Source organism: Danio rerio, chromosome 2, assembly GCF_049306965.1.
Source record: "Danio rerio strain Tuebingen ecotype United States chromosome 2, GRCz12tu, whole genome shotgun sequence".
Classification (NCBI taxonomy): domain Eukaryota; kingdom Metazoa; phylum Chordata; class Actinopteri; order Cypriniformes; family Danionidae; genus Danio; species Danio rerio.
Window position 1 is genome coordinate 60,343,334 of NC_133177.1, and position 16,667 is coordinate 60,360,000.

Here is a 16,667-nt window from a genome sequence, read left to right on the forward strand (position 1 = left end):
CAGCTAAGAACAGGAAACTGAGGCTACAATTCACACAGGCTCACCAAAACTGGTCAATAGAAGATTGGAGAAACGTTGCCTGCTCTGATGAGTCTCCATTTCTGCTGACACATTCGGATGGTCGGCTCAGAATTTGGCATCAACAACATGAAAGCATGGATCCATCCTGCCTTGTATCAGCGGTTCAGGCTGGTGGTGGTGGTGTAATGGTGTGGGGGAGATTTTCTCAGCACACTTTGGGCTCATTAGTACCAATTGAGCATCAACACCACAGCCTACCTGAGTATTGTTGCTGACCATGTCCATCCCTTTATGAGCAGTGTCTGCATCTTCTGATGGCTACTTCCAGGAGGATAACGCAGCATGTCATAAAGCGTGAATCATCTCAGACTGGTTTCTTGAATATGACAATGAGTTCACTGTACTCAAATGGCCTCCACAGTCACCAGAGTTCAATCCAATAGAGCACCTTTGGGATGTGGTGGAACTGAGATTGGCATCATGGATGTGCAGCCGACAAATCTGCAGCAACTGTGTGATGCTATCATGTCAATATAGAGCAAAATCTCTGAATATTTCCAGTACCTTGTTGAATCTATGCCACAAAGGAGTAAGGCAGTTCTGAAGGTAAAAGAGGGTCCAACCCGGTACTAGTAAGGTGTACCTAATAAAGTGGCCGGTGAGTAATAAATAAATATGTAAATATAGATGTAAATAAAACATATTGAAAATAATTTAATCTTATTATAATAACTTCATAAAAAATTATAATGCTGTTTTAATTTATATATATATATTTTATTTTACCATTAATATTGTGCATTTTTATTAATGATATATATAAAAATAAATGTATTTTGGGTTGAAATATTTGTATGTTGTTGACAAGTTTCATTGGATTTATCCTCATACCAAACATGAGTATACAACACAATTACAATTACCCACAGCCTCAAAAATCAATCCTGCCAGAGGTTTTCAGAAATGAGATGCCATCACACACACACACACATACACACACACACATCCAGCAGGGGGTATACAGATTAATGTATTATTAATGTAACGGAATAACCTTTCCCAGCTCCAAATACACACACACACACACACACACACACACACACACACATCAGCAGCAGCACCTGCAGTAGTTTACACCTCTCAGCCTCACCATCCATAACCATGGCAACCGCTGCTTGGTAACCAGGAGCGACGGGAGGCTGGAGCTCGATACGCTAAATCTGATTGAAGAGGATTGAAGCCGTCCAAACACTGGCTTCAGCAGCTGATGGAGGACATTCATTCATTCAATCAGCGTAGTCCCTCTATTACTCTGGGGTCGCCACAGCGGAATGAACCACCAACATATCTAGGACATGTTTTACGCAGCGGATGCCCTTCCAGCTGCAACCCATCACTGGGAAACACCCATACATTCACATTAAGATTCATACACTTTGGAAAAATTTTTAGCTTAGCCAGTTCCCCTATAGCACATGTGTTTGGACTGGGGGGGAAACCGGAGCACCAGGAGGAAACACAGAGAGAACATTCAAACTCCACACAGAAATGCCAACTGACCCAGCCGGGACTCGGGTCAGCAACCTTCTTGCTGTGCAGCGATCGTGTTACCCACTGTATTTGTGTGTGTTATGTGTGAAATCAATCTTCTGAACTCATATTCCCTCATCACTTCAGTCTCAGCTACTTGGAAACTCTATCTGTATTTGTTGTGAAGAGAATCCGAGTGCCGTCTGTCTGTGTAAAACCCTCTGCCATCATTCTGGTGAGATGTGGGCCACTTCCAAATCTCTGATATTCTGATCTCCAGAGAACATCTCAATGCGAAAAAACTAAGTAAGCAAAGCAGCAACTAACAAGAACCTTTATTTTGCTCTAAAAATGACTACTATTAATGAACTATTAGGTGTCATTGAGGGAGCAGATGCACCAGTCGCTAAAAACTATATACAATATAGTTCATATCATATCATATCATATCATATCATATCATATATAGATACAATATTTTAGGCAATTCTGAATTAAAAGACACGATTTGTCATGCACTTTGAATGTAGGAGGACAATTTTAATGATCATAATCAGCTTTATTAGACACCATATGAAAGCTAATATCCAAAAATGCATAGTAGAATCAACGTAAGGCAGTTTTCAGCATCATTCAGCACTAAACGCACTTATAGACTCTCTATACAGTAAATGCATGAGAAAAACAGAGAGAGAATGAATGCAACAGATGCTGCTTCTTGAGATTAATTAACACTCAGGCAGGAGGAATGAGAGCATGTGATTATGTCTACAAATAAGCTTCTGTAGGCATGCTCACTATGGGTTGTAATGGCCACAGTTAGAGAGGCAGTGAATTTTCGGCAGCGGAAAAAAAAAAGAGTTTCAAAGGGCTCAATTTTAACGATCTAGGCACAAAAACATAAAGGAGCATGTTCAAATCCACTTTTGCTTTTTTTAGGGATGGAAGAATAGGTTCTGCGCCCCGGTGCATGGTTTAACAGGGTTGTGCTTATTCTCTTAATGAGTTCTGGGTGTGTTTTGAGCATCACCTGCATTAAACCAATCAGTCTCATCTCCCATTCCCTTTAAGAGTCAGTTGCGTTATCTTATGGCGCATTTGCTATTTACATGGTGAACTTTGTAAGTGTAAAAACTGAACGCTTCACTAGTGAGAAAACAGTTAAACAGAGCATCTGCAGCGCAAGGATAAAGAACGAGCCTCCTCCATTCTGTCTCTTTATTTTTACTCTTTACTTCTTTACTTTGGTGGAGTAAGGAAACGGTGGAAACTCACTCCACTGAACACATCCATTAGCCCACATTTTTAATTATGTTTAAGTGCAAAGATTTGTTTCAAAACTACTTCTAAATTCAGTTCTAATCTCCAGCAAAAGAAATAAATGAACAATAATAATGAAGTGTGTTCAAATATTCAAACAAATGTCCTGTTCTCATACCCCATATGATGATGCAGACGTCTCCAAAACTCGACAGGTTGACAAATATACACTTGTTTTTATTAATACAAATATAATAATAATAACATTATACAGATGCAGATTGTCATGAATAAACAGAAAAAGGGCATGGAGGCATGAAGAAGGCATGGAGGCAGTGGTTTTTATATTTATGTAGAAAAAAATCATTTTTGTATCATTTTAAACCCTTAAATGTTTTCATCTGTGTGTGTGTGTGTATGTATATATATATATATATATATATATATATATATATATATATATATATATATATATATATATATATATATATATATATATATATATACAACAGTTCTGTCTGGTTCTCAAATCTGATGGGCTGATGGCCGTGCAATATTCTGCAATATCAGAACTCCTACAGCCTCTTTACCCTTTGTGTATTACTCCGCTCACATACAGCCAGCAAATAGCAGACACTACAGATCTAAAGTTTAAAAGATGCTTTTAACTGTTTTAACAGCTGTCAACTGTCAGCTTATGATTTGAATCCAATGCAGAAGAAAGTAGTTCCTCATACAAAAGGGTTTTTGAGACTCTCCGTGTTTGATTTTGTTTTTATATACACAATTATGTCATCAAACTGTTGCATAAACGCAATATCACACTCGTAGCAGTGCGATATGGCTGTTTATCGGCACTGGTGGGGGCACTAAGGCACGAGGCCGCACGCGTCCCACCAGTGCCGATATACAGCCATATCACACTGCTACTCATGTGATATTGCTCATATATATATATATATATATATATATATATATATATATATATATATATATATATATATATATATATATATATATATATATATATATATATATATATATATATATATATATATAGTGACTTGGGATCCTTTAATTGGATGATCATGATTAGCTAACGTGGACCAGCTGGGTCAATCATGAGCACAGGCTCCTCTCGAAATTAGTTTAAAATTAAACTTCACGTAAAACATGCCGTTTTCTGCTAAATGGTTACATTAATTGAGTATAATATATTTTCATTAAAGTGGAATCCAATGTACAAAATAAGATAAACTTGAGTGAGTGCTTCATTTTCCCTGTAACACACCTCCTTTCTAACCTGCACAGCCACGGTTTCCACAGAGTGGTGCAAATGGATTTGCTATTAAAACAATGTGGAGCAAAACGTGAAAATTATTGTTTCGCTGGTCTGAAAATAGCAACAAACACTTCTTGCATCTTATTGCACCGAGTTTATGATAGGGCCCTAAAACTAAAAGTGCACTAAAATTACAAAAGCATAAAACTTAAAATAAAAAAATGAGGTGAGGGGGTGGGGGGGGGGGTGTATAAACATAAAATATTGAGATAATTGGGGTACAATTTTAAAATAAAAATTATATTAACAATATTAAATGCAATATTATTGAAATATACATAAGACTATATTCATAAATATATTTTTTTTACTTTTTTATATTATTAAACAATAGCATTACAGCTAAACAGAAATATAAAAGAGAATTATATAGAATAGAAAAGAAAATTAAGTAAAAAAAAAAAAAGGTAATATCAATTTTTATTAAATACTACTGGTGCTAAAGCTAAATGAAAAATAAAACCTCAGCCCTTTGGTAGATCATTTTAAAACACTCACATTTCTGAAAACAAAACAATGTTTTACTTTCTAGAAAATGCTTCTTGATTTAAGTGATTTTAAGTGAATTTTTAACTGCAGAAAAGATTAGCCATTTTCAATAGCCGAGATCAACATCCCATAATGTAATTCACAACCACAAATAAACATGTGTGAATCGCAAAATTAGGAAAACTGCTAATTTACAGATATTTTGTACACTTTACATGAGTATAAAACACTGTTCTCGCTGTCAGCAGCGTGTTGACCCGTCTGATGTGCATGAAAATACTATTAGCTTTTATTCTTATGCACAGAATTCGTCCGTCACCTAAAAACGTTTAAACGCTTGAGCGCATCAGTGCGTGTGTGAGAGACGCAGCAAACGCTTCACAGGCCAAATGTTTTCTCTGGCAGCTTCAGTTTCATTAGGCTCTTTAGCGATGGGTGGCCGCTTTGAAGGATGATGGGAAAATCTCTGCCTCCTGCCAGGCCGATTTATGACCTCTGTACATCCTTCAGAGCGGACGTCAGGATACACCAGCGGCTCCGATAAAGAGCTCGCTATTTACTGAGAGGATACTAGTAAAATGTAAAAACTGCAGACTTCGAGTAATAAAGCTCAAGGACTTTCAGAAGGACATGAGTGTTTTTAAAACCTTAGCTGCATGATCAGAAAAACCCTTTATGTCTTCATAACACTAACACAAATCAAGGTCATTTTAATTAATGTAATGTACGCAGGGCTTGACATTAAATCTTTAGATCACCAGCCACAGTGGCTAGTAGTTTTCCAACGTTACTAGCCACTCTGCATTTTCACTAGCCACAATTTTGTTGTTGGGAAAATATTTTATATATGGATAAATATGATTTTGACATGCTAAAATGACTTGATTTAGATTTTGTGTTTTGTCCACATGCTTCCTCATTCATTTCATGTTTTGTGTGTCGTGCATGAGCAAATAGGTCATGGTTTCATACTTTTTCACTGCAGTTTTTATTTCATATGACTTTTCAGAGCTCAAAATTTAAGGATTTACCAAATTTATCTCTGACCACACCAAAAAATAAATTATTTCTTAGCCACAAATTATAAATTTGTCAAAACAAGCTAAATACAGCAGTATACTATACTTTGTATTTAATAAAACATTTCTTTAAAATAACAACGAAAAACTATTAAGAATTCATTCATTCATTAATTTTCTTGTCGGCTTAGTCCCTTTATTAATCCGCAAGGATTCCGCTGTGGCGACCCCAGATTAATAAAGGGACTAAATGAATAGAAAATGACAATGGATAGAAGATGAAAATGAATAAATGAATATTATTATTTATTTTAAATCTATTATTTGTATTTTCCCCCTTGTTTCTCCCTTAAAAAATTAAAAATATAAGTATATAGTAAAAAAAAGAACTCACCAAAGTTCGCTGAAAACACCAGCAGAACCACTAGAACCTTTATCCCACCAGCTTCAACATGAAACATCGTGACCCTGAGGACAGAAAGAACAAACAGAAAATGAAAACTGTAATATCAACATGTGTGAACAGCACTGGCGATAAGAAAATGAGCAGGTTTGAGTGTGTATAAAAACAAAACAGCACTGAGGCACCTGTTAAAATATAAAATAAATGCAGTATAATGAAGATTAATGTACAAGATAGTGACTTCTAGTAACCATTAAGACCACACCGACCACCATGCAACACCCAAGTAACCATTCTGAAGTGATTTAGTAACACATTAGCAACCAGCCAGATCTACTTGCATAGTAACCCTTCTTCCGACCCTTCTTATCTGAACATGCAGCTCAACTCCTTGTTCAAGCTCTTGTTCTCTCCAGACTGGACTATTGCAACTCTCTACTAGCCGGGCTTCCAGCTAACTCTATCAAGCCTCTTCAACTGCTCCAGAATGCAGCAGCACGAGTGGTCTTTAATGAACCTAAACAAGCACATGTCACTCCGCTGCTCATCCGTTTGCACTGGCTGCCAGTTGCTGCTCGCATCAAATTCAAAGCTCTGATGTTTGCTTACAAAGTGACTTCTGGCCTTGCTCCTTCTTATCTGCTCTCACTTATGCAGATGTATGTGCCCTCCAGAAACTTGCGTTCTGTGAATGAACGTCGCCTCGTGGTTCCATCCCAAAGAGGGAAGAAATCACTTTCCCGAACTCTCGCAATCAATCTGCCCAGTTGGTGGAATGAACTCCCTAACTGCATCAGAACAGCAGAGTCACTCGCTACTTTCAAGAAACGACTAAAAACCCAACTATTTAGTCTCCACTACACTTCCTAATCTGCAATTGCCTCTCTGAATATCACACTAACTGTACAAAAAAATAATAATAATACTAATACTACTAATACTTCCCTTCTTAGACTTTACAGACCTGAAACTTGCCTACAGCACTTATTCATTGTTGATCTTCTAGTTGTGTAAATTGCTTCCTTGTCCTCATTTGTAAGTCGCTTTGGATAAAAGCGTCTGCTAAATGACTAAATGTAAATGTAAATGTAATCAAATAGTAATATATTTGCAACAATCCATACATTCCCACAACCACATATCAATAACTTAGGCCCATACCCAATTCTACCCCTTAAGGCTGATTTATACTTCTGCATTAAGCGCACGCGTATGCTACGGCCAGTGGTGGACAGAGTTCTGAAAAATCATACTCAAGTAAAAGTACCATTACTTGCCTAAAAAATGTAGTGCAGGTAGAGTAAAAGTATCTGTTGTAAATATTACTCAAAGTATGAGTAAAAGTAGACCATTCAAAAGTACTCAAGAGTAGTGAGTATTACACCGTGTAAAGCTGATGCATTTACATGTATAATGCGAATGTGTGTAAACGTAACATTCTGTAGTGCATCTAGGTATTGCCCAGCAGGCACACAAACTCATAAGACGTTAATATTAGGTTAGATTAAGGTTGTGATGTCAGGTGACCAAAATTCAGCGTCTTAAGCAAGTGTGCCGCAAGCCTGCGTTTGAGTGAAGGTCTCGGCCGTTAGATCGCCCCCTGGGGGCTGGCTGCAGTACAAGTCATAAAGCCCGCCTCCTCCGTGTTAATGAAGGAGACTTGAGCCCAAATAAAAAAATTTATTACACTTGCAATAAAATGTCCCGAAAGATGGTTCTGGTCGATTAAGGCACTGGTTATTGTGCTGAAATAGCTGCAGATCTTCATTTTTGTAAACAGTTTAATGCTGGGCGTGTCATCGTGATTGACAGCTGTGATTGACAGTTTCTCAAAGCAGCGCGTCTGAGCTTCGGCAGGAGACTGAAGTGTTATTATTCGATTTCTGTGTTATTTTACCATGACAAAATGAGTTCAGCAGTAAACTACAGTTTCTGACATACATGATCCTGGTGGAACACTGTTTATTCGCTAAGTTCAGGGCTTTTTTCGGGCTTTATTAGTTTGCTGATACACGCCACCCAGATAGCAAAACACACTCGGGCCAGTTCCGGCTAGATTCTCGCCTGCCGGAGACTTACCCCTCAGAGCTCAGACTGACTACCTCTGCTGGACCTACTCCGGATGCCTGGACTCACTGCCCGATTCCAGCCCGAGTCAATCGAGCCAGATGCGGCGGCCGAGCGAGCCGGTGCTGCCGCATGCGAGCCGGAATCAGCCCGCGACGCCGCGAGTAAGTTATGCGCTGCGGCCTGGAGCTGGCGCGATTGAATATATAAAACCCTCATATTTGTTAACGTTATTACATCCATTTGTGTTGATATGACAGCAAAAGCATGCTGGGAAGTTTGAGGGGCGTGGTTGATTTTACATAAAGCGTTTGGTTGGAAGCTCGACTCCGCTCATTTTCGTGGCTCCTCCTCTGGCTCCATCAGACAGTCCTTCTGCGCATGTCAAGGCTCCAGTTTCAGCAGTCTTTTGCGACAGTTTGTGCCCGTCAAGCAGGCGTTTTGCCCTCAAGGCGTTCAATGGGAAAAGGGGCTGTCGCGTCATCCATATTTTTTACAGTCATTGTGTTAGAGTGCAACAACAATCTGACTTCATGTTGACGTCTTCTGCCTGCTGAGTGTTTAAGGAATTTCAGTCATCATAGAGTGAACATCGGTCATCTTCTCATCAGTGACCTGCAATTAAACAGTCTCTAGGTCACTGCGTATAAAGATTTTGGACATCTACTTTGAGACTTTCAATGCTTTCAAACAGTTTGCTGCAATAATGAACTACTTTAAGACATGTTGATTTATAATGATGTGATCGACCTTCTGTGTGATTTGATTGGACTCTAATCCCCATATGCAGGAAATAATAAAGTAGTGACTGCAGACTGAAGGAAAGTAGTGGAGTAAAAGTACTGATACTGCACTAAACATGTGCTCAAGGGAAAGTAAAAGTAAACATATTTAAAACTACTTAGTAAATTATGATTCCTGAGAAAAAAACTACTCAATTACAGTAATTTGAGTATTTGTAATTGGTTACTTTACACCACTGTGTGTCCTTTATAAAAAGAGATGAATATTAATGCATAGTGGCAGGATGCTAAGGAGTGATTCCTTTTTTTTCATAATCCAGCACTAGCCACCCCTCAGACCCGCCAACAACACTCTTAGAATAGTAATCAGGCTTTTTTCATTGTTTTACAGTCCCCCTCTCTGTATCACCTCTCTCTCTGTCTCTCTCTCTCTGTGGGTGGTCTGTCTTTCAGTATCCTTCACGCTGGCTCTAGTTCTGCTCAGACAGGAAATGTCTGGCTTGTGTAAAACTCCTCCGTCCCTTTTAAGTGCAATAAAATACAGATACACATATTAACACTCGCCCCCACACTGCAGCACAGACCAAACACGACTAGAAGCAACAAAGAACAGCAGAACAACACCCTAGAAGCACATCATGACTGCCCAGAACACCCATAATTCTTCAGTTAATTTCCTCTTCTGTAGCATCTAACTACAATCAACCACCAACCAACAGCCTAACAACCCAGAATCACTTAGAAAGCCTATTGTGAACACCCCATAATGATAGAAGCTACACCATGCGTCCATCTGTAACTCTAACAAGACCTATAGTAACACTGTAGTAACCACCCAGACTCCTAGCAACACCTTAGTAACCACCCAAACACAGAAGCAAGAGCCTAGCATCCCCCACAAGCTCCATAGCAGCCACCCAGACCCCTAGCAACACCTTAGCAATCCCCCAGACATCTTAGCAACCACCCAAAACACAGAAGCAAGAACCTAGCAACCCCCCAAAAACTCCCTAGCAGCCATCCAGACCCCCTAGCAACACCTTGGCAATCACCCAGACATCTTAACAACCACCCAAAGCACAAAAGCATGAGCCTAACAACCCCCACAAGCTCCTTAGTGGCCACCCAGACCCCTAGCACCACCTTAGCAATCCCCTAGACAACTTAGCAACCACCCAAAACACAAAAGCACCAGCCTAGCAACCCCCCACAAGCTCCCTAGTAACCAGACTCAATAGCATCATCTTAGTGATCACCCAGAAACTCCAGCAACACCTTGACAACCCCCGAAAATACAGTAGCAAGAGCCTAGCAAGCCCTCACAAGCTGCCTAACAACCACTTAGACCACCTAGCAACACCTTAGCAATTACCCAAACACCCTAGCAACATTTACCAATCACCCAGACACACTAGCAACACCTTAATGACTACCTGTAATCCACTAGCAACACTCAAGACCCTCCTTGCAACCAATACCAAGAATACACAAGTGTTAGTGATCACACTGACACCCTAGCAACACATTGGTGATCAACCAGACACCCTAGCAACCTATTAGCAATCACACAGACACCCTAACAACAACCTAGCGATCACCCAGACACTCTAGCAACACTTAGCAATCACCAAGACACCATAGCAACACCTTAGGGATCACTCAGACACCCTAGCAATACTTTAGCGATCACCTAGAAAACCTAGCAATACCTTAGCAATCACCCAGACATCTTAGCAATCACCCAAAAGCATGAGTCTAGCAACCCTCCTCAAGCTCCCTAGCAGCCACCCAGACCCCCTAGCAATACCTTAGCAATCATCCAGACATCTTAGCAACAACCCAAAACACAAAACCAAGAGCTTAGCAACCCCCCACAAGCTGCCTAGCAACCACTCAGACCTCCTAGCAACACCTTAGCAATTACCCAAACACCCTAGCAACACATACCAATCACCCAGACACACTAGCAACACCTTAATGACTACCTATAATCCACTAGCAACACTCTAGAGCCTCCTAGCAACCAATACCAAGAACACACAAGTGTTTGTGATCACACAGAAACCCTAGCAACAGCTTACCAATCACCCAGACACCCTAGCAACACTTATTGATCACACAGATACTCTAGCAACACCTTAGCGATCATCTAGACACCCTAGCAACACTTAGCGATCACCCAGACACCCTAGCAACACTTAGCAATCACCCAGACACCCTAGCAACAATTAGTTATCACCAAGACACCCTAGCAACACCTAAGGAATCACCCAGACACCCTCGCAACACTTAGCGATCGCCCACACAACCTAGCAATACCTTAACGATCGCCCAGACACCTTAGCAACACTTAGCAATCACCAAGACACACTAGCAACATCTTAGCAATCACTCAGACACCCTAGCAACACGTTAGCAATCACCCAGACACCCTAGCAAAACCTTAGCTATCACCCATACACCCTAGAAACACTTAGTGATCACCCAGAGACGCTAGAAACACATTAACAATCGCCCAGACACCCTAGCAACACATTGGCAATCACCCAAACACCCTAGCAACACCTTAGCTATCACCCATACACCCTAGCAACACTTAGCGATCACACAGACACTCTAGCAACCCCTAAGCGATCACCCAAACCCCCTAGTTACAACTAACGATCACCCAGAAACCCTAGCAACACATTAACAATTGCCCAGACACCCTAGCAACACTTAAGCAACCACCCAGATCTCTCTAGCAACACCCAAGAGGCAACTAATACCAAGAACACCCAAGCATAGGATTACCAACTGAAGGCTGTCTGGCATCACGGAGCCCTACTGGCCTCCGCAGGGTGATGTGGGTGTGAATCTGTGTGTGTGTCAGTCAGCAGGATGTGTGAAGTGATTTCATGCCCTCGTTCCATTATTCATGCAGTGAGCACTCGCTCCCTGATCTCTCTCTCATCCCTACACTCGGCTTACAGCTCACAAACTCTCTGCCAACATCTCCTCCGCAGGGAGACATGGAGGGAGGAGGAGAAATGCCAACTCACAGAGAGAAGATCAACCCAGTGTTTAAGAGCCAAACACAATCAGACAGAGAGAGAGAGAGTTTTTATATTAATAACAGAGATTGTTGTTATAAATATTGCTATAGAAATATGTATTATTATTGTTGTATTAGTATTTTAATTTGTATTAATAGATTTTATTTTTTTAATAAGAGATTGTTCTTATAAATGGAAATTGCTATACAAATATTTATTATTATTGTATCATTATTTTAATTTGTATTAATACATTTTATTTATTTATCATCAGTATTGCTACTTTATGACCACTACTATGTAATAATAAAAGTTTATTTATTATTAATATTGTATTCTTTTAATTTTGTTTGTTTATTTATTTATTTATTTATTTATTTATTTATTTATTTATTTATTTATTTATTTATTTATTTATTTATTTATTTATTTATGTATTTATTTATTTACTAATTTATAACCGATGACAGACATTGTTATTATAAATGGATATTGTTATTTAAATAATAATAATAATAATAATAATTATTATTATTATTATTATTGTTGTAATATTATTTTAATTTGTATTAATATATTTTATTTATTTAATTTTTTTATTTGTCATCAATATTGTTACTCTATGACCACTACTTTATAATAAAAGTTTTTAATTTATAATTATTATAGTAATCCTTTTATTCGATAAATTTATTTATTTACTTATTTATAACTAATAACAGAGATTGTTATTACAAATGGATATTGTTATATTAATAATAATAATAATAATGTTATTGTATTGTTATTTTAATTTGTATTAATATATTTCGTTTATTTAATTATTTATCATCAATATTGTTAAGTTATCACCACTACTATGTAATAATAAAAGTTTTACATTTATTATTATTATTATTATCATATTATTTTTATTTAATTTATTTACTTATTTATAATCAATAGCAGAGATTGTTATTATAAATAGAAAAAGCTATCTAAATATTTTTTTATTATTATTTTATTATTATTTTAATTTCTATTAATACATTTTATTTATTTATTTATTTATTTATTTATTTATTTATTTATTTATTCATTTATCATCAATATTGTTACTTTATGACCACTACTATGTAATAATTTATTATTAATAATATTATTATTATTAATATTATTATTATTATTATTATTATTATATTATTATTTTTTTATTTACTTATTATTATTCAATGAAAGATATTGTTATTTTAAATGGATATTGTCATTTAAATATTTATTATTATTATTATTATCATTATTATTATCATTATTATTATTGTAATATTATTTTCTTTTTGTATTAATACATTTTTTTATTTATTTAATTTTTTATTCTTCATCAATATTGTTACTTTATGACCACTACTTTGTAATATTAAAAGTTTTTAATTTATTATTATTATCGTAATCTTTTTAGTTGATTTATTTATTTATTTATTTACTTGTTTATATTCAATAACAGACATTGGCATTACAAATGGATAATGTTGTATAAATATTATTATTATTATTATTATTTTATTATTATTTTAATTTGTATTAATGTATTTTATTTATTTATTCATTTATTTGTCATCAATATTGTTAATTTATCACCACTACTATGAAAAAAATAAAAGCTTTTCATTTATAATTATTATCATATAATTTTTATTTTATTTATTTATTTATTTATAACATGTGGTGAATTGGGTAGACTAATATGTCCATAGTGTATGTGTGAATGAGTGTGTATGGATGTTTTACAATGATGGGTTGCAGCTGGAAGGGCATCCGCTGCGTAAAACATATGTTGGATAAGTTGGTGGTTCATTCCACTGTGGAGACCCCTGATTAATAAGGGACTAAGCTGAAAAGAAAATGAATGAATGAATGAAGAAAAACTATTACTACTGCTACTACTATGTAAATTGTTTTAAATGTTTTACATTATTATTATTATTATTATTATTATTATTATTATTATTATTATTATTATTATTGCATTACTAATTTTCTTTTATTAATTTATTTGAATCCATTATTTTTTTATTATTTATTATTATTATTAATACTATTATTTTTAATTATTATTACTAATTTTAATCACTGTTGCTATGTAATTTGATTTCATATATTTTATTCAATACAAACATTACAAATGCTTTGATAATCCATTTGTAATATGCCAATAAAGCAAGTTTGAACTGAATTTAATTGAAAGAGAGGAAAGAGAAAGAGAACGAGAGAGAATGAGAAAGAGAAGGAGAGAGAAGGAGAGAGAGAACAAGGGAGAAAGAGAAAGAGAACGAGAGAGAAAGAGAACAAGAGAAAAGGAGAGAGAGAACAAGAGAGGAGAAAGAGAAAGAGAACGAGAGAGAAAGAGAAAGAAGGAGAAAGAGAACAAGAGAGAAGGAGAAAGAGAACGAGAGAGAAGGAGAAAGAGAACGAGAGAGAAGGAGAAAGAGAACGAGAGAGAAGGAGAAAGAGAAGGAGAGAGAAGGAGAGAGAGAACAAGAGAGGAGAAAGAGAAAGAGAAAGAGAGAGAAAGAGAAAGAGAACGAGAGAGAAGGAGAAAGAGAACGAGAGAGAAGGAGAAAGAGAACGAGAGAGAAGGAGAAAGAGAAAGAACCAGAGAGAGCAAGAAATAAAAGTCTTATTTACAGGCATGGGAAGGTCGTGCACCAGCTCGGTCTGAGCATTGAAATGTCAGTCTAGTTTTGTAAGCGAGCGAGCAGCTTTTCTCTCTACTGTAAGCCCAGAATCTCTGCGGCTCCAGGCGTTCAGCATTCAATTCCTCAACCATTCGCCAGTGTTTCTTGTATAGGGTGATTTAACTCACATCGGTTAGCTCTGTGCTTTTTCAAGCGGTAACTAGAGACAGCTGAGGTGGATTCAAGAGTGTGTTTAGGGGACGTATTAGAGTGTTTAGTAGCCCTCAGTGTGTTTACTGAGAGTTTGATGTACACTGCACACTAAAACAGCAGCAGGCACATATGTTCTGCTATCAGTCTGCATGGAAACAAACTATGTAAGAGGCTGATACTGATGTGGAAGAGCAAATCACTTGTAGACTAAGTGGGTGGAAAAAAAAATCCATCTTTTATATTTTGCATCACTTTTGATTTTTTTGTTAACAAATTGTGTAATTAAAAAAACTGAATAGTTTAGCAAACATAAATAAGATGCATATTTTATATTTAATAAACAACAAGTTTTATAATATAGCTGAATAAATAATATGACAAATTAACTTTTAATAAATAACAAATTGCATAAAATAAAAAGTCAAAATTTTAACGAATTAAAATAAGCAGCATCTTTTACATTTAATAGACAACAAATTGCATAATATAAATAATTTATAGTAAAAAAGAATCTATATTTTAGCAAATAAAAATAGTCACTTGTACACTAAGTGGGTGGATATTGGATAAAATAAGATGCAATAAATAAATAAATAAAAATTCATTTTAATTGTTTTAACAATTAAAAATAAGATGCATTTTTTTACATCTATTAAACCACAAAATAGAATATATATATTTTACATTTATAAAATAACAAATATAAATTGCAGAATAAATGGGTAGATATTGCATAAAATAAGATTCAAATAAAAAAACAATCATCTTTTATATTTTGCATCACATTTGGCAAATTTTGTAATTAAATGATTGAATATTTTAGTAAATGTAAATCAGATGCACATATTTTATCTATTAAACAATAAAATGCATAAAATGTTGCTAATTTAGATTTGATAAATAACAAATTGAATGAAATAAAATATAAATATTTTAGCAAATAAAAACAAGATGCATCTTTTACATTTATTACACATCAAATTACATAATATAAAAATATATTTCAGCAAACATAAGATGCTTATTTTATACTTAATAAACAGTAAATTGCATAATATAAATCATTTATAGCTGAATAAATAATATAATAAATTTACACTTAATGAATAACAAATTGCATACTCAACATTTTAGCAAATAAAAATAAGATGCAAATTTTACATTTAATAAATAGAAAATTGCATATACAGTTGAGGTGATAATATTTTTTCTTCTGGAGAAAGTCTTATTTGTTTTATTTTGGCTACAATAAAAGAAGTTTTTAATTTTTTAAAACCATTTTAAAGACAATATTATTAGCCTCTATAAGCTATATTTTTTAACTGTCTACAGAACAAACCATCGTTAAACAATAACTTGCCTAATTACCCTAACCTGCCTAAGTAACCTAATTAAGCCTTTAAATGTCACTTTAAGCTGTATAGAAGTGTCTTGAAGAATATCTAGTCAAATATTATTAAGATGCATATTTCATATTTAATAAACAACAAATTGCTAAATATAAATCATTTATAGCAACAACAATAGGATGAATATTTTACATTTAATAAATAACAAAATGCATAATATAAAAAGTCTAAATAAGATGCATCTTTTACATTTATTAAACATCAAATTGCCAAAAGTAATAAATTCTAAACTTTGGCAAATAAGAAGACGCATATTTTGCATTTAATAAACAGAAATTTGCATATAATATTAAAAAAATACATATTTTAGAAAATAAAAACAAGATGCGTCATTTACATTTAATGGACAACAAATTGCATAATATAAATAATTTATTGCAAAAACAAAAATCATTAATTTACATTTAATAAATAAATTAAACAAAATAAAAAAGTCTATATTTTAGCAAATAAAAACAAGATGCTAATTTCATATTTAATAA

At 35.2% G+C, this 16,667-nt stretch overlaps 1 protein-coding gene across 8 annotated transcripts in view; it reads right to left on the bottom strand.

Annotated features, from left to right (window-relative positions):
* ncana (neurocan a) overlaps positions 1-16,667 on the bottom strand; it is a 248,356-nt gene that overhangs the window by 93,536 nt on the left and 138,153 nt on the right. For all 8 annotated transcript variants that reach the window (XM_073931819.1, XM_073931821.1, XM_073931830.1 and 5 more), the window contains one exon: positions 6,056-6,129. In XM_073931819.1, coding sequence (XP_073787920.1) covers positions 6,056-6,122 — 67 coding nt within the window. In that variant the 5' untranslated portion in view covers positions 6,123-6,129. The remainder of the gene's footprint in view (positions 1-6,055; positions 6,130-16,667) is intronic.